Source organism: Saimiri boliviensis, chromosome 14 (assembly GCF_048565385.1).
Source record: "Saimiri boliviensis isolate mSaiBol1 chromosome 14, mSaiBol1.pri, whole genome shotgun sequence".
In the NCBI taxonomy this organism is placed as follows: Eukaryota; Metazoa; Chordata; class Mammalia; order Primates; family Cebidae; genus Saimiri; species Saimiri boliviensis.
Genome location: NC_133462.1, coordinates 361,170 through 379,150, shown reverse-complemented (window position 1 = coordinate 379,150; position 17,981 = coordinate 361,170). Strand labels below are relative to the sequence as shown.

Sequence of the window (17,981 nt, the reverse complement as noted above, 5' to 3'; positions counted from 1 at the left end):
TAGTAGAAATGGGGTTTCACCATGTTGACCAGGATGGTCTCTATCTCTTGACCTCGTGATCTGCCCGCCTCGGCCTCCCAAAGTGCTGGGATTACAGGCTTGAGCCACCATGCCCGGTTTAGGCAGTTTTTTATTCAAGCGGATCTTAGCACTTTTGGCAGGCAGGCAGATCGCCTGAGGTCAGGAGTTAGAGACCAGCCTGAACAACATGGAGAAACCCTGTAGCTACTAAAAATACAAATTTAGCCGGGTGTGATGGCAGGGGATTGTAATCCCAGCTACTTGGGAGGCTGAGGCAGAAGAATCGCTTAAACCCGGTAGGTGGAGGTTGCAGTGAGCTGAGATCTCTCGCCATCGAACTCCACCCTGGGCAACAAGAGCAAAATTCCATCTCAAAAGAAAAAAAAAAACAAAGAAGTAGAAATTTATATTATCACATTCTTTAATAGCACAACAAAATTACTAATTAATAATTGTGGATCTTTTAGAATATATTTTGAAACAGCTATTTGATCAAAGAAGAAATTTAAAAAACTAAATTTAAGTAAAAAGAAGTACTCTATATCAAATGACCAACATGAATACAAAATATCAAAGCTTGCTTCAAGCGACAGCAGGTCGTGGGGGCCCGTGCCTGTAATCCCAGCACTTTGGGAGGCTAGGGGGTAGGGGTGGATCACCTGAGGTCAGGAGTTCACCTGGCCAACAGGCCAAAAATCTGTCTCTACTAAAAATACAAAAAATTAGCCAGGCGTGGTGACGGGTGCCTGTAATCCCAGCTACTTAGGAGGCTGAGGCAGCAGAATCACTTGAACCCAGGAGGTGGAGGTTGCAGTGAGCCGAGAATGTGCCATTGCACTCCAACTTGGGTGACAGAGTGAAACTCTTGTCTCAACAACAAAAGCCTAGTCTATTCTATAGCCAAGTATGTTTCAAGTTTTTTGTCTCAAGACCCCTCCACACTCTTAAAAGTCACTGAAGACCCTACTCAGTATTTGTTTATGTAGGTCCTATCAATATTTGCTGTATCAGGCATTAAAACTGAGAAAAAAATTAATATATTTTATTTTTATTATTATTTTTTGAGACGGAGTCTTGCTCTGTTTCCCAGGCTGGATGGAGTAGCTGAGACTACAGGCGCCCACCACCACACCCAGCTAAGTTTTGTAATTTTAGTAGAGACGGGGTTTCACCCTGTTGGCCAGGATGGTCTCCATCTCTTGACATCGTGAGCTGCCCTCCTCGGCCTCCCAAAGTGTTGGGATTACAGGCGTGAGACACCGCACCCGGTAAGATAATTTTTCAAAATAAACCCATTATATGTTAATGTGTATGTTGAGCTGTGTCTCCCTAAAATTGGTATGTTTAAGTTCTAACCCACAATTCCTCAGACATTATTTGGAGACAGGGTCTTTAAAGAGTTAAAATGAGGTCCTTAAAAGAGTTAAAATGACCCCTGGTCCAATATGACCGTTGTCCTTATAAAAACAAATTTGGAGACAGACAACTTGTCACACACACAGGGAACATGCCACGTGAAGACAAACAGACACAAGCCAAGGAATGCCAGAGATTGCCAGCAGAGCTAAGGAAAGGGATGGAACACAGACCGTCCCCTCAGAAGGAACCAGCTTTCCTTTCGTAATAAACTTGCTTTTACTCTGCACTGCAAACTCGCCCTGAATTCTTTCTTGGGCGGGACCCGAGAACCCTCCCTTGGGGTCTGAATCGGGGCTCCTTTCGCGGAGGAGGACCAGCGCTCCCAGCCTCAAGCCCCCTTCCAGCCGCTACCGCCAAAGTCTGTTGTGCGAACAAACCCCTAAGTCTTCCGGAGACTTTGAAGCGTGTGCGTTTCAGGCTCCGGGGAGCAGGGGGTAAAGCGGAACAGCCCCGGGCTTCCTCCAGCGCAAATTCCCGGAAAGAGCAGGCCCCGCCGACGCAGACGGGAAAGGCCCCGGCATCCGGAGGGGCGGACGATCCCCACCTCCACGATCCGCCATCCCTCAGGGCCCGGCCCCGCTCCCTGCCCCACGACTGAAGCTTCTGGGTGCCGGCACCCCAGCGGGCAGCGCAGCGGGGAGCAACCACATCTCCCATCAGCCCCAGCTAAGCGCTCCCATTGGCCAGAGGCCATCGGGTGGAGGCTCCCATTGGCCAGCGGCCGGGATGCTTCCATTGGTCGAAGGCCCGGCCGGCGGAGACTCCCATTGGCCGAGAGCTGCGGCTCGCTGCACGGCCTACTGGGAGTTGTAGTCGCCGCGTCGCCGGTGCGGCCGCCATTGTCCAGCGTTCGGCGAGTCGGGTGGTCCCTTTGGCTGTAGTGGCCCTCTGGTCTGGGGATCACCTCAGGCGCCATTCTACACGGGCCGATCCAGGATGGACCCCGAGGACGAAGCGGCAGCGGCGGTGATGTCTGTGGGGTCGCCGGCGGCCCGGCTTCAGGTAACAATAACGACAGTAACGACGGCCGCGGGCTCCGGGCCAGCGCCTCCCGCGGAGACTGACTCTTTCACCTCGCGGCGCGATGGGGGCGGCACCGCCGTTATGCCTTTGACACGTGGGGAAACTGAGGCACGGGTGGGGGCGTGGTGACGGCCTGGCTGGTTGCGAGGGGGCCGGGGTCCCAACCGGCGCCGGGCCCCCGAGTGCGCATGCTCCGCGGCGCCTCGTCCTCCCTGGGGCCGGGGTCGGTCCTTCCGGGGGCATCCGGCAGGTCCCCGTTCCAGGAAGGGCTGTCCTCGTGCTGACGGATAACAGGAATTGTGGCGTTGGCCGGGAGCCCAGGTGGCGAGCATCCTCACATAGGGGTGCTTCAGCGCGTGGGGTCAGCGCACACCCGCCGGGACCCCAGCACCGCGACGCCCTTGCCCTGGGGCTTGGGCACAACCTCCTGGGGACAACGATGGGTCACCACGCCCTGAGTGTGACGAGAGCGACTACCAGGGTCGTCCCCTGCGAGCCTGTGGGAGAACCGCGGTTCAGGGCGGTCAGTGTTTGCAGGGCCATCTGACCATCAAAGCTCCAGCACTTCTGGACAGAGTGACTGCTGCCTGTGTTCATAAAGTGCCGCCTCGCGTGGCAGGAAACAACAGTAATTCGTACTTTTTCTCAAGCTCTGCAACTTTGAAATTACGTACTTTTTTTTTTTTTTTTTTTTTTTGTCGGTTTGTTTGTGGGGAGTTGCACTATTTCAGATTTGGTACACAGAGGGACACTATTGATCATCTTAGATTGCAGGCTTTCCTATGTATGTTACTCTAAATTTGCATGAAATGCTTTCACGTTTTAGTTTGTTCTTGCTGTGGATGGGGGACGGAGAATGAGCATAGGGCTTGAGAGAAAGTGTATTAGTTACCTGTTGCTATGTAACTCAAAACTTTGTGACTCAAACAAGAATAAATATCTCACAGGTTCTGACAGTTAGGAGTGCTGAAATGACTTAGCTGGTGGTTCTGGCCCAGGCTCGAGAAGTTACAGTGAAGATGTCAGCATAGCTATTGTCACCTGAGACTTAACTGAGGCTGGAGGACCCACCTCCAGGATGGCTCACTCACATGTCTGTTGATAGAGCTCAGTTGTTCTCCATGTAGGCCTCTCTTTGGAACTGCTGGGTATCCTTAAAACATAGCATTTGGCTTCCCACAGAACAGGTGATCCAGGAGAGGGCAAGGTAGAGACCGTAACACATTTCATTACCTGGATTCAGAATTCACACTCTTGTCACTTCCACAGTGTCTTACTAGTTAAACAAGTCAGCCTTGCTCCGTGTTGGAGGGGACTACGCAAGGGCAAAGACGGTTAGGGAGCATCTTGGAGGTTGTCCATCACGGCAGACAAGGACCAGAATGGAGAGCTTCAGGGTCCAGTGTTTTATCTGGTTATCTGCATCTGCTGTGACAATTCACTACAAATTTTGTAGCTTAAAACAACATTTGTTCTTTCGGTTCTGGAGGTCAGAAGTTAAAAATCAGGGCTGGAATCAAGGTGTGAGCAGAGCTACCCTCCCCACTGAGGTTCTGGGGTAGAACTTGGTTCCGTGCCTTTTCCAGCTGTGAGAGCCACAGACCTTCCATTCCTTGCCTCACGGCCCTTTGCTCATCTTCAAAGCCAGCAGTGTAGCATGCTGCTTCAGTGATCATATTGCCTTATGTCTTCTATAGTCATATCTCCCTCTGTATACCTTTTATAAAGACACTTGTGGGCCGGGCACGGTGGCTCACGCCTGTAATCCCAGCATTTTGGGAAGCCAAGGCAGGCAGATCACCTGAGGTCAGGAGTTTGAGACCAGCCTGACCAACGTGGAGAAACCCCTGTCTCTACAAAAAGTACAAAATTAGCTGGGCATGGTGGTGTATGCCTGTAATCCCAGCACTTTGGGAGGCCAAGGTGGGTGTATCACTTGAGGCCAGGGGTTTGAGACCAGACTGGCCAACATGGTAAAACCCTGTCTCTATTAAAAAATACAAAAATTAGCCAAATGTAGTGGTGTGCACATGTGGTTCCAGCTACTCAGGAGGGTGAGGCAAGAGAATCAACTGAATCCAGGAGACAGAGGTTGCAGTGGACCAAAATCACACCACTGCACTCCAGCCTGGTGGACAGCATGAGACTCCATCTTGAGAAAAAAAGCAAAAAACAAAAAACCATAAATTACCCGGTCAGTGGTATTCTGTTATAGCAACAGAAAACAGACTAAGACAGGGACTATCTTACTCCTTTCTATGTGGCTATCCAGATGTCATGTAGGAAGTGTTTGTAAACCACTTAATCATTATACTGCCCCTAAGGGGTGCTGCTTTGTTGACATGGAAACTGGGAGGCCAAAATGCTTCTTGAGGACAAAGTAACTGAGCCAAGGCTCTGATCCAGAAATACCTGGCTTTTAAGCATGGCTGCAGAAGGGCTTAAAAATTAGAATTTTTCACTTAGAGGCCAGGTGCAGTGGCTCACGCCTGTAATCCCAGCACTTTGGGAGGCTGAAGCAGGTGGATCACTTGGGGCCAGGGGTTTGAGACCAGTCAGGCCAACGTGGTAAAACCCCATGTCTACTAAAAATACAAATATTAGCCAGGTGTGGTGGCACGTGCCTGTAGTCCCAGGTACTAGGGAGGTTGGGGCAGGAGAATCACTTGAACCCAGGAGGTGGAGGTTGTAGTGAGCGGAGTTGGCACCATGGCACTCCAGCCTGGGTGACAGAGTGAGACTCTACCTCAAAAAGAAAAAGAATTTTTTTTTTTTTTTTTTTTTTTTTTGAGACGGAGTTTCGCTCTTGTTACGCAGGCTGGAGTGCAATGGCGCGATCTCGGCTCACCACAACCTCCGCCTCCTGGGTTCAGGCAATTCTCCTGCCTCAGCCTCCTGAGTAGCTGGGATTACAGGCACCCGCCACCATGCCCAGCTAATTTTTTTTGTATTTTTAGTAGAGACGGGGTTTCGCCATGTTGACCAGGTTGGTCTCGATCTCTCAACCTTGTGATCCACCCGCCTCGGCCTCCCAAAGTGCTGGGATCACAGGCTTGAGCCACCGCACCCGGCCTGAAGAAGAATTTTTTACTTAAAAATCTGACCTAATTTTCAGCTTCTCTTCAGAGATTAGCAGTTCTGACTAAGGGCCCTGTATTTTCCCATAATCAGTCAGTTCTGCTGCTCCTTCAGACAGGGTACATACTCCCTGTCACACTCAGTCCCACCACTCACAGGGTAAGTACCCTTGTGGGCTCTTTTTTTTTTTTTTTTTTTTTTTGAGACAGAGTTTCGCTCTTGTTACCCAGGCTGGAGTGCAATGGCGCGATCTCGGCTCACCGCAACCTCCGCCTCCTGGGTTCAGGCAATTCTCCTGCCTCAACCTCCTGAGTAGCTGGAATTACAGGCATGCGCCACCATGCCCAGCTAATTTCTTGTATTTTTAGTAGAGACGGGGTTTCACCATGTTGTCCCGGATGGTCTCGATCTCTTGACCTCGTGATCCACCCGCCTCGGCCTCCCAAAGTGCTGGGATTACAGGCTTGAGCCACCGTGCCCGGCCCTCTTGTGGGCTCTTAAACTGGCCCACTTCTGTCATGTGAGCCTGCCTCACCCTGAATACAGGTGAATTTCTGATCCCAACCCCTTGAACTCCTCTTTTCAGGAAGAATGGTGAACCTCACAGTTGTGTTTTGCTTTGTTTTGTTTGAGATGGAGTCTCTCTCTGTCACCCCAACTGGAGTGCAGTAGTACAATTTCAGCTCATTGCATCCTTTGCTTCCCAGACTCATGCAATTCTCCTGCCTTAGCTTCCCAAGTAGCTGGGATTACAGGCATTTCACTTTGTATCTGAGGATTAGTAAGTGTATTTAGTTAGCTGCTGCTGTGTTACACACCGTCCTAAAACAGTATCTGTTTTACTTAGAGCAGTAACTGTTTCTTTAGCTCACAAACCTTCAGATCAGTGAGTTAGCCCAGTCTCTGACGGTACACTCTTCTGTCTTAGCAGATGTAGGTCATCGCTGCTTGGCTGTGTTGATCTTGGTGAGTCCTCTCACATGTCCTCACCATACAGCACACACTTATGTGTAGTGGCCTAATAGGTGCCCAGTGAGACCGACTCCCATCATTTATAACCTGTAGTCTCTCGTGACACTGGCCTGCTTATTTTCTCTGTTTCCATTATTCTGTCCGAAAGCACTGATGGAGATAGTCCAGCTGATTGAGAATGTGTGTGATGTTTCAGGAACCAGTGACCTTCCGTGATGTGGCTGTGGACTTTACCCAGGAGGAATGGGGGCAGCTGGACCCTACCCAGAGGATCCTTTACCGTGATGTGATGTTGGAGACCTTTGGGCACCTGCTCTCCATAGGTAAAACCTGCTTTGTGAGCTGTGATAACTGATTTTTCCTGGGTTATAAGTCATGGGGCCTCAGTGTGAGGATGTGACCTTGAGTCCTCACTCCCTATGGGGAATGCATGAAGAGGGACATCTGCCCTTTTCCATGCCAATATAGAGCTTCACCGTCTTGTGAGGTGCCCACATGTCTTCACAGTCAGGAGTCTGGTCTAGAGCCTGAGCTGGTTCTTTCCAGAGCAGACCCCTACCTCCTGTGTTTTTCCCCATTTCCAGGTCCTGAGCTTCCGAAGCCTGAAGTCATCTCCCACCTGGAGCAAGGGACTGAGCCGTGGGTGACAGAGAGAGGAACCACCCAGGGCTGCTATCCAGGTGAGAACCCACTATGTGGGAGCAACGAATGGGAGCAGCCCAGCAGATCACTGGAGATGCACTTCATGGAAAGGGTGGTGGCTGGTGGTCCTCAAGAGCACCCATTCACTAGGAGTACACAGGACTCAGCACAGAGTCATGCTGATGGCTCTGAGTATAGTGAGACCAACGAAGGGAAAGGTGCATGGGGATAAGTCCAGAGGAAGCCAGGCATGAGCCTCCAGAGTTCCCTAACTGTGGAGTCAACTGGGACGTGCCAGGCTCCCCCAGCACTCAGTTGTGACACCTGATGAGACATGAACTATGCCAGGGAAACTCGTGAGATATTCAGTGCCAGGAATTTTGATGGAGGCTGGTCATATAGACACTGATCGCCTAGCACAGGCGAAGGTTCCAGACTACCAGGAGAAAGCCAGTGTTTGGAATAAACCACATAGTGTGTGCAGTGTGGGTACAGTAAACCACTCTCATCAGTTAGGGTGGGGGGAACTATCACCAAATCCAAATTCCCAGTTGCAGCCAAGGGCCAACCTTGCGAACAGGCCTCTCCTAAGAATGGCGGTCTCGGGCCTGCCCTGTTAAATCTTTTCTGTGCTCCATAGCCTTCTCACCTGTGCTCCCCATCTTCTAAGCTCAGAGGTCATTCACCTCCTCTCTAGTGGTCAGAATCCCACCCCTTCCTCCCTCTCTGCTTCATCTTCCTTTCTAGGTTCCAGGTCACTCCCTCTCTTACCATCCTTCTTAGCGTGCCCTTTCTGTGGGATCATTTCTGATCAGTGAACTTGCGCTTCATCTTCTCCGTATCATTCTTGCATGTCCAGATCCTTTGTGTTTTTTGTTTTGTTTTTAAGGCAGGGTCTCACTCTGTTGCCTAGGCTGGAATGCAGTGGCGTTATCACGGTTCACTGCAGCCTTGACCTCCCTAGTTCAAATGATCCTCCCACTTCAGCCTCCCAGGTAGCTGGGACTTACAGATGCACACCACCACGCCCTGCTGATTTTTGTATATTTAGTAGAGATAGGGTTTCGCCATGTTGCCCAGGCTGGGTTGGAACTCCTGGGCTCAAGCACTCTACCTACTTTGGCCTCCCAAAGTGCTGGGACTATAGGCATGAGCCAGTGTGCCCAGCTTTTTTTTTGGAGACAGTCGCTGTTGCACAGGCTGGAGTGCAGTGGCATGATCATGGCTCACTGCAGCCTCAACCTGCCTGGCACAAATGATCCTCCTGCTTCGGCCCCTTGAACATCTGGGACTATAGGTGCGTACCACTGCACCTGGCTAATTTATTATTGTTGTTATTACTTTGTAAAGGCACAGAGTTGCACTGTGTTGCCTAGGCTGGTCTCAAACTCCTGGGCTCAAGTGATTATTCTGCCTTGGCCTCTCATAGTGCTGGGATTACAGATATTAGCCACTGCACCTGCCTCTTTTTCTTCATCTTCTTTTTTTTTTTTTTGATAGTCTCACCGCAGCACAGGCTGGAGTGCAGTGGCATGATCTCAGTCTCCTAGGCTCAAGCAATCCACGTACCTCAGCCTTCCTAGTAGCCGTTATTACAGATATGTACCACCATGCCCAGCTAATTAAAAAAAAATTTTTTTTTCTTTTTTAAAAATTATTTTACTTTCTCTTTTTCTGTTTGGTAGAGACAGGGTCTTGCCATCTTATACAGGCTTCAGGATGCTCAAACTAACTCCTGGACTCAAGCAATCCTCCTCCCTTAACCTCATAAGTGCTGGGGTTATAGGCATAAGCCACTATGCCTAACTTTGATTTTTTTTTTTTTTTTCTTTTAGTGGAGATGAGATCTTGCCACACTGCCAAGCTGGTCTCAATCTCCTGAGCTCTAGCACTCCTCCTGCTTCGGCCACTGAAAGTGCTGAGATTACAGGTGTGAGACACTACACCTGGCTGAGTGTCCAGATTCTGTAAACTTGTTCCCCACACCCTTCTTTACAGTTAAGAATTGTGTTTAGCTATAGATATCCTTAAACCAGGTTGGAGCAGCTCAAAATAAAAAAAAAGAGAGAGAGAGAAGCATTTTTCTCGCAAAACGAGCCCTGAGTCTGCTGGCACTGGCTTGGCATCTCAGAGGTAATTTTCCCAGGCTGTCCTGGGGATTACAGTGCAGCTGCAGCAGCTTCAGCCATCACAATCATGCTCCATGCAGGAAGGAGGGGAAGGGGTAGGAAGGATGGTGCCAGCCTCATCTGTCCCCTTTTGACAGAACTCCAGAAGTCACCTATTAGGGTCTCTTTGGCCCAAACTAGGTCACCTCCACTTGCACTAACCCTAGTTGCTAGGGAGGCTAGAAAGCTGGGGCAGGGGGGGTCTAGATCGTCATAATTGGCTTGGGCAAGTCGTGATCCCTTTACTGTGGCTGGTACATTGGTACCCTGACCACATTCTAGAACAAATAGGATCTGGCCATGGTTGTACAACCAGCAGTGCCTGCAGATCAACCTCCCACCCAGATGCTGCTGATGCCACCCAGGACTTTCTGATTCTGCAGGAAAACACATGTGCCTCCTTGATAGGGTGTGACCCATCAACCTGGAGTGCAGTGAATCTGCTGCAAACTCTGTGTTCCTGCCCCTGTCATTGGTTGTCACTGCTGTTACTTCAAACATGTATGTCAGAAGCAAATTCTTACCACACTGGATATACACCTGTCACTCACAAATCTTATGCCATAACCAGATCCAGGATCTAATGCATGTGCCCATAAATATTAAGCAGACATGTGCCCATAAATATTAAGCAGAATGTCATGCTTGCACAGATTAGCAGTATGGGGTCAAAACCATGATGGACAGTTTCAGTAACTTACTATCTAGACAATTACAAATGCTCCAGAAGCAGAAGGTGTTCAACGTTTTATGTTAAGACAGAAATATATTTTCCATGTAATGCTTCGTATTAATTTTCTGTTGCTCCTGTAACAAAGTACCGCAATCTAGGTGCCTTGAAAAAGCACCCATTTGGCTGGGTGTGGTGGCTCACACCTATAATTACAGCACTTTGGGAGGCCAGGGTTGACTGATCACTTGAGGCCAGGAGTTTGAGACCAGCCTGGCCAACATGGCACAATGCTGTTGCTACTAAAAATACAAAAATTAGCTAGGCATGGTGATGCATGCCTGTACTCCTAGCTACTCAGGAGGCTGAGGCATAAGAATCCTTTAAACCCAGGAGGTGGAGATTGCAATGAGCCAAGATCATACCACTACACTCCAGCCTAGATGACACATCAAGATTCTGTCTCAAAAAAAAAAAAAAAAAAGGACAGACTTGTTTTCTTACAGTTATGGAGGTGAGAAGTTCAAAATGGTTCATCAGGGCCAGTTCCCCTGGCAGCTCTCAGGGAGAATGCATTTCTGTCTTTCTCAGCTGTTGGAAGCTTCCCAGACTTCTTGGCTCATGGACCCTTCATCTTCAGACTGCTTCACTCTGACCCATTTCCGTTATCACAACCCATTCCCTGACTCACACCCTTCTGCTCCCCTCCTATATGGGCCCTTTGGTCAGATTTAGGGCCCCAGGATAATCTCCCATTTCAGGATTCTTAACTTAATCACAGCTACAATATTCCTTTTGTTGCATAAGGTTCCCAAGTATTGGGATGGGGACATCTTTTAGGGGCAGTTATTCAGTATGCCACATGATTAAAAGAGAGAGTACATTTTTTTTTTTTTTTTTTTTTTTTTGAGACGGAGTTTCGCTCTTGTTACCCAGGCTGGAGTGCAATGGTGCGATCTTGGCTCACCGCAACCTCCGCCTCCCAGGTTCAGGCAATTCTCCTGCCTCAGCCTCCTGAGTAGCTGGGATTACAGGCACGCGCCACCATGCCCAGCTAATTTTTTGTATTTTTAGTAGAGATGGGGTTTCACCGTGTTGACCAGGATGGTCTCGATCTCTTGACCTCGTGATCCACCCGCCTCGGCCTCCCAAAGTGCTGGGATTACAGGCTTGAGCCACCGCGCCCGGCCTTTTTTTGTATTTTTAGTAGAGACGGGGTTTCACCTTGTTGACCAGGACGGTCTCGATCTCTTGACCTCGTGATCCACCCACCTCGGCCTCCCAAAATGCTGGGATTACAGGCTTGAGCCACCGCGCCCGGCCCTAGAGAGTACATTTTTAAATTATTTTTAAGGAAAAGAAGCCTAGTCAATAGAAGAAGACCCTTTCCCTATAAAAAAAATCTAAAAGTTATCCAACACTGGCATGTGCCTGTAGTCCTAGCTACCTAGGAGGCTGAGGTGGGAGGGTTGCTAAGGCCCAGGAGTTCAAGGTTGCAGTGAGCTATGATTGCACCACTGCACTCCAGCCTGAGTGACAGAGCATTAAAAAATAAAGGAAAAGAGGCCGGGCATGGTGGCTCATGCCTGTAGTCCCAGAACTTTGAGAAGAGCCAAGGTGAGTGGTTCACTTGAGTCCAAGAGTTCAAGACTAGCCTGGGCAACCTGGCAAAACCGCATGTCTACAAAAAATGCAAAAAAAGTTAGCTGGGTGTGGTGGTGTATGCCTGTGGTCCCAGCTATTTGTGAGGCTGAGCCCAGGAGGTGGAGGTTGCAACGAGCTGAGATCACGTTACCATACTCCAGTCTGGGTGACAGAGAAAGACCTTGTCTCAAAAATAAAATAGTGGTAAAGAATCCCTGTCCAGGCATATCCCCACTCCCACTGCACCCACAGGCATTGGTGGGCTCAGGGATGGCTTTGCAATCTTGAGCCCCTCCTTGGCCCCTGTCACTCATCTGGCATCATTCCTTACCGGTTCACTCCTGTGGTTGCTCAGCTTCACCTGGTGCAGGTCACTTCCCGGCTGCCTACAGTCCCGGCTCCTTTTTTTTTCTTTTTTTTTCCCCTACCTGCAACTGTCTTGATGGAATTACTTTTTTTTTTTTTGAGTCCTAGCTCTTTTCCCATTTCCTTTCCTCATCAACTGCTCACCTTCTCTCTCATGGACTCCGTGGCTTCCCAAGTGCCAGGATCAGTGAGTCACTCTGGAGGCACTCGGGAGTCAGGTTGGAGTTGGAGCCTGGCCGAACCTCAGTGCTCTTTGCTGTTCCTCGCCAGGCCAGTTCACTAGTGTTCTCAAGTCCCCTCCTCCAGATGTTGTTCCCTGTCTTCCAATAGGCAGCGTTAGTCCTGGCCGGAGTCAGCAGTGTTGTATTCAGTCTCTGTGTTTCGTCTGTGTTGTCTCTCAGCCAGTCTCCTTGCTCATGAGCCTGCTCCACAGATGTTCCTAAGGACCTGCCATGTATTGCTGTTTGTGCTGTAGATGCAGCAAAGAAAATGACAGGAAAGGCTGAGCCCTCATGCATCTGGGAGATGGAAGTCTGAGAAATGGATGCCAGTGCCAGGGAGTGATGAGGCTGTAAGGGAAAATGCACCTGGGGAGGGTGAGGTGGGAACCTCATGCCCCGGGACTGGCAGAGAGGCCTCTCTGAGAAAGTGAGACAAGCTGGGGCACAAAGGAGCAAGGTGGGTAGATGTGTAGGGCAGATGTCTTGGCAGAGGGAACAGCAGGTGAAAAGGGCCCCAGGAAGGAGTGTGGAGGGTGCATTGGATGGATGTAAGGAGCCATGTGGAGCAGAGTGTGCTTGGGGCAAGAGTCAGGAGATAAGGCAAGCCAGGGCTTGGTGGAGGAGGGCACAGGGCCATGTCCGTGCCCAGAAGCGACTGCAGCGTGAATGGAGGAGTCACCAGGGCTGGCCTGCAGTGAGGAGGAGGGTGGTCTGTTTGGTTTTGTGTAATAGCTTTATCGAGATGCAATTCACATACTATAAGTTCACCTATTAAAGTGGTTTTGAGTATATTTACAGATTGTGTGCAACTATCTTCACTACCTAATTCCAGAACATTTCATCACCATCTTAGTCAGCTTGGGCTACCATGACAAAATACTACCACCTAGGTGTCTTATATGACAGACATTTATTTCTCATGGTTCTGTAGGCTGGAATTCTTTTTTTTTTTTTTTTTTTGAGACGAAGTTTCGCTCTTGTTACCCAGGCTGGAGTGCAATGGCGCGATCTCGGCTCACCGCAACCTCCGCCTCCTGGGTTCAGGCAATTCTCCTGCCTCAGCCTCCTGAGTAGCTGGGATTACAGGCACGTGCCACCATGCCCAGCTAATTTTTTGTATTTTTAGTAGAGACGGGGTTTCACCATGTTGACCAGGATGGTCTCGATCTCTTGACCTCGTGATCCACCTGCCTCGGCCTCCCAAAGTGCTGGGATTACAGGCTTGAGCCACCGCGCCCGGCCTGTAGGCTGGAATTCTAAGAGCATGGTGCCAGCTGATTTGGTTCCTGATAAGGGCCCCTTCCTCAATTGCAGAAGGCCGCATTTTCGCTATGTCCTCATAAGGCAGAGAGAGAGGAAGCAAGTCCTATTTCTTCTTACAAGGCCACTAATCTCATTCTTAAAGTCCTCACCCTCATGACCTAATCACCTCCCAAAGGCCTCACCTCCAAATACGCTCACATTGGGGATTAGGGTTTCAACATAGGAATTTTGCTATCAACAGTCCATAGCAGTCACCCCAAAAGTCACCCATTAGCAGTCACTCTTCATCTTTCCTGTCCCCTGACAACCAGTAATCTACTTTCTGTCTCTATGGATTTGCCTGTTCTAGACATTCCATATGAATGGAATCTTATAATTTGTGACCTTTGTGTCTGGCTTCTTTCGCTCAACATAATGTTTTCCAGGTTCATCCATGTTGTAGCGTATGTCCGTGCTTCGTTCTTTTTTGTGGTTGAATAATATCCATTGTACGGATAGACTATATCTTGTTTATCCATTTGTTGAGGGGCATTTGGGTTGTTTCCACTTTTGGCTATTAATTAATAGTGCTGCTATAAACATTCGTATATACGTTTTTGTATGGACTGACTTGTATTTTAGAAGAAACCTCTGGGTGCTATGCAGAGAGTCAATTTTTTTTTTTTCCCTGAGAAAGGGTCTCTCTTAGTTGCCCAGGCTGAAGTGCAATGGTATGATCTTGGCTCGCTGCAACCTCTGCCTCCTGGGTTGAAGTGATTCTTGTGCCTCAGCCCCCTGAGTAGCTGGGACTACATACATGTATACCACCATGCCTAATTTAGTGGAGACAGCATTGACCAGGCTGGTCTTGAACTCCTGATCTCAAGTGATCTGCCCGCCTTGGCCTCTCAAAGTTCCGGGATGACAGGTGTGAGCCACCACTTGTAGCCAGAGAGTCAAATTTGGAGGCCAGAGGTGACAGACCAGGGAGCCTGGCACCTGGCCAGCCTCAATTCCTCCAGCACCTCTCGTGTTGTCAAGCTCTTGTTCATTCATTCCCTCGATAAGTTCCTTCAGCATTCACTGAGACAGATATTTTTGAGCTTCTACTACTTCTCATTTTAGGCACTGACTGAACAGTCTAATGTGGTGAGGTGGACACTGAATGAATGAGCTCATGACCTGTGTTGTAGTAAAGACAAGAGCAGATGAGGGGGCTTGGGAGGGCTTGGAGAAAGCAGGGGAGCCTGGTTTATGACAGAGCCGCTGTCCTCATCCCCAGAACTGGTCATCTCAGACACTGGGTGAGCAAGAGGGTCAGAATTAGAAAAGTAGATGTGAGCACGGAAGCAGAGGTCAGCGAGAGAGATTTGAATATGCTGTGCTGTTGGCTCCAGAGGTGAAAGAAAGAAAGCCAGGAGTGCAGGTGGCCTCTAGGAACTGGAAGAAGCAAGGATTTTCCCCTAGAACCTCCCGAGGAGAAAGCAGCCCTGCCAACACCTTGATTTTAGGGCTTCTGCATTCCAGAACTATAAGGTAATAAGTGTGTGTTTTAAGGCACAAAGTTTTTAGTCAGTTATTACAGCAGTAAACAGGGAACTAATACACCTTTGGTTCATTGCCAGTGCGTGGCCCACAGCAGGTGCTGAATAAATGTTTGTCGAATGCGTGAAGCCGTGTTTAAGGGCACTTGATGTTGAAATAAGAGGAGAATCGGGACTTGCCAGGGCAGCTGGTTAGGATACTAGTTCCATAACATAGGCCTAAGGTGTTGGAGGCTGCCTGTCCATCTTCCTTTTTTATCTCCCAACAGCTCAGAGATCTTTGGGTTTTCTTTCAGGCTGGGAGCCTCGATCTGAAGGCCAAGCATCAGGTAAGGAACAGGGCCTTCCTGAAGAGGAGCCTTCCCCTGTCACAGGAAGGGAGGGATTCCCAAGAGGTGCTCCTTATCCCACTGCATTAGGGAAAGGCTGGGTGTGTCAGAGCCAGGGCTCGGCACTCAAGGACCAGAATAACTTGAAGCAGTTAGAATCTGGCCTCAAAGAAGCACCAGTTCAAGATCAAGGCTACAAAACTCTCAGACTTGGGGAAAACTGTGCCCTGAGTTCAAACCCAAATCCATTCCCGGAGATCTCTAGAGGAGAATATTTCTATACTTATGACTCACAGATTACAGACTCAGGACATGACTCGAGCCTAGTCAATCAGCAGACAAGCTCCCCAGAAAAACAGCCCAGAGAAAATAGTGACTGTCACAAAGCTTCTAGTCAGGCCGTTCCAGTTGTGGAACTCACAAAAAGCCAGGTGCAGGACAAACCCTACAAATGTACTGACTGTGGGAAGTCATTTAACCATAACGCACACCTCACGGTGCACAAGAGGATTCATACGGGAGAAAGACCTTACATGTGCAAAGAGTGTGGGAAAGCTTTCAGCCAGAACTCCTCCCTCGTTCAGCATGAGCGAATCCACACTGGTGACAAGCCCTACAAGTGCGCCGAATGTGGGAAGTCTTTCTGCCATAGTACACACCTCACCGTCCATCGGAGGATTCACACTGGGGAGAAGCCTTACGAGTGTCAGGACTGTGGGAGGGCCTTCAACCAGAACTCATCCCTGGGTCGGCACAAGAGGACACACACTGGGGAGAAGCCGTACACCTGCAGTGTGTGTGGGAAATCCTTCTCTCGGACCACTTGCCTTTTCCTGCACCTCAGAACTCACACGGAGGAGAGGCCCTATGAGTGTAACCACTGTGGGAAGGGCTTCAGGCACAGCTCATCCCTGGCCCAGCACCAGCGGAAGCACGCTGGGGAGAAGCCCTTTGAGTGCCGCCAGAGGCTGATCTTTGAGCAGACGCCAGCTCTAACAAAGCAGGAATGGGCAGAAGCCCTGGGCTGTGACCCACCTTTGAGTCAAGATGACAGGACTCACCGGAGCGACAGACCCTTCAAATGTAATCAGTGTGGGAAATGCTTCATTCAGAGCTCTCACCTCATCCGGCACCAGATAACGCACACCAGAGAGGAGCAGCCCCGCGGGCGAAACCGGCGGCGTGAGCAGTCCACGAGCAGGAACTCGCACCTGGTTCAGCATCAGCACTCAAACTCCAGAAAGAGCCCTGCAGCTGGAGCAGAGGCAGGGCAGCCAGAAAGCAGAGCCCTGGCTTTGTTTGACATCCAAAAAATCATGCAGGAGAAAAACCCTGTGCACGTTATTGGGGTGGAGGAGCCTTCTGTGGGTGCTTCCATGGTGTTTGACATCAGAGAATCCACATAGGAGAGAAACTTTGCTGATGACTTTTAACCACAGGTACAAAAATGTAAGTCTGCATAGTGTACTCATGGAAAGAGGGGCTGGGGGTAGTCATTGGTGACTTCTGACTTTCTAAGGAAATGATGCTTCCCAAGCACCTGAGATTGGTTGGTCCCAAATCTATCAAACTCAGTGCCCTCTTTAACAACGTATTTTGCGACATAACGTCCATTACACCACAGTGGGTTCACAGGTAATATCACGTACCCACATGTGTAATGTGAAAAAATCAATATGCGGCCCCATTTTGTAAAGGATCGTTAAAATGAAAGTAATTGATGGTAGAGTAAATTGCAGAGTAATGAGTACTGAGTTGGTGCAGTATTTCTCCTTGTCACTGTGTGTGGGCCTAATTTTGCTGGGAGACCTGGGACAGTAGCCTGTTGCTTGCGGGACTGGTAGAGGGTATGATGTTGGCCATGGAAATACTGTCAGGGGCCTTCCTGTGTGGAACGTGACTTTCCAAATCAGTGACTAACTTGGAAAAGTTTCGAACAAAACAGTATGCTATTGCATTCCTGGGAAATTATGGGTAAATGTCAAGCCTGCAGCACTTAGCTTGTGTTTACATGTGAAGTCAAGTTAGGTTCTCAGTTCATATACTGAAAACTGGTTATTCGACATCTGTTTACGTGGTCCACAGGGACCAGTTCTGTTCCTCACCATCTTTGCAGCATGCATGGCTCCTGCCCACCTTTGAACCACATCTCCAACCCAATTAGGTGACAAGCCCCCATGACATTTCATAGCATTCCCTGCAGGGGAGTGTTACAGCTCCTCTTGAAAAACATCTGGCATTGCTATGAGCCACAGGTTCCTTTTTTTTTTTTTCTTTGAGATGGAGTCTCATTCTGTCACCTAGACAGGAGTGCAATGGTGTTATCTTGGCTAACCACAACCTCTGCCTCCCAAGTTAAAGTGATTTTCCTGCCTCAGTCTCCTGAGTAGCTGGAATTATAAGCGCGTCACCATGTGTGGCTGATTTTTATATTTTTAGTAGAGATGGGGGTTTCACCATGTCGTCCAGGCAGGGCTCAAACTCCTGACCTCATAATCTGCCCATCTTGGCTTCCCAAAATGCTGGGGTTACAGGTATGAGCCACCATGCCCGGCCAAGCCAGAGGTTCTTAACTGGTGATGCTTTTGCCTCCAGTACATTTGGTGACATCTAAAGACATTTTCGGTTGCTGTGACTGGTGC

General features: G+C 49.3%; 2 protein-coding genes across 5 annotated transcripts in view; both read left to right on the top strand.

Moving 5' to 3' along the window:
- The window catches only part of ZNF544 (zinc finger protein 544), a 37,075-nt gene extending 34,886 nt beyond the window's left edge, over window positions 1–2,189 (top strand). Inside the window, exons 5-6 of one of the 3 annotated variants that reach the window (XR_012513731.1) lie at window positions 1,112–1,289; window positions 1,524–1,597. Coding sequence is in view for 2 of the 3 variants with exons in the window: in XM_074385771.1 (XP_074241872.1) it covers window positions 1,524–1,645 (122 nt within the window). In the remaining variant the exon portion in view is untranslated. Of the gene's footprint in view, window positions 1–1,111; window positions 1,328–1,523 lie in introns of those variants that run through there. The other 2 variants (XM_074385771.1, XM_074385772.1) reach the window with 2 other exon arrangements.
- A 73-nt stretch (window positions 2,190–2,262) lies between these two features.
- The window catches only part of ZNF8 (zinc finger protein 8), a 34,292-nt gene continuing 18,573 nt past the window's right edge, over window positions 2,263–17,981 (top strand). For both annotated transcript variants that reach the window (XR_012513732.1, XM_074385779.1), the window contains exons 1-4: window positions 2,263–2,442; window positions 6,710–6,836; window positions 7,098–7,193; window positions 15,307–16,788. Coding sequence is in view for 1 of the 2 variants with exons in the window: in XM_074385779.1 (XP_074241880.1) it covers window positions 2,377–2,442; window positions 6,710–6,836; window positions 7,098–7,193; window positions 15,307–16,745 (1,728 nt within the window). In the remaining variant the exon portion in view is untranslated. The remainder of the gene's footprint in view (window positions 2,443–6,709; window positions 6,837–7,097; window positions 7,194–15,306; window positions 16,789–17,981) is intronic.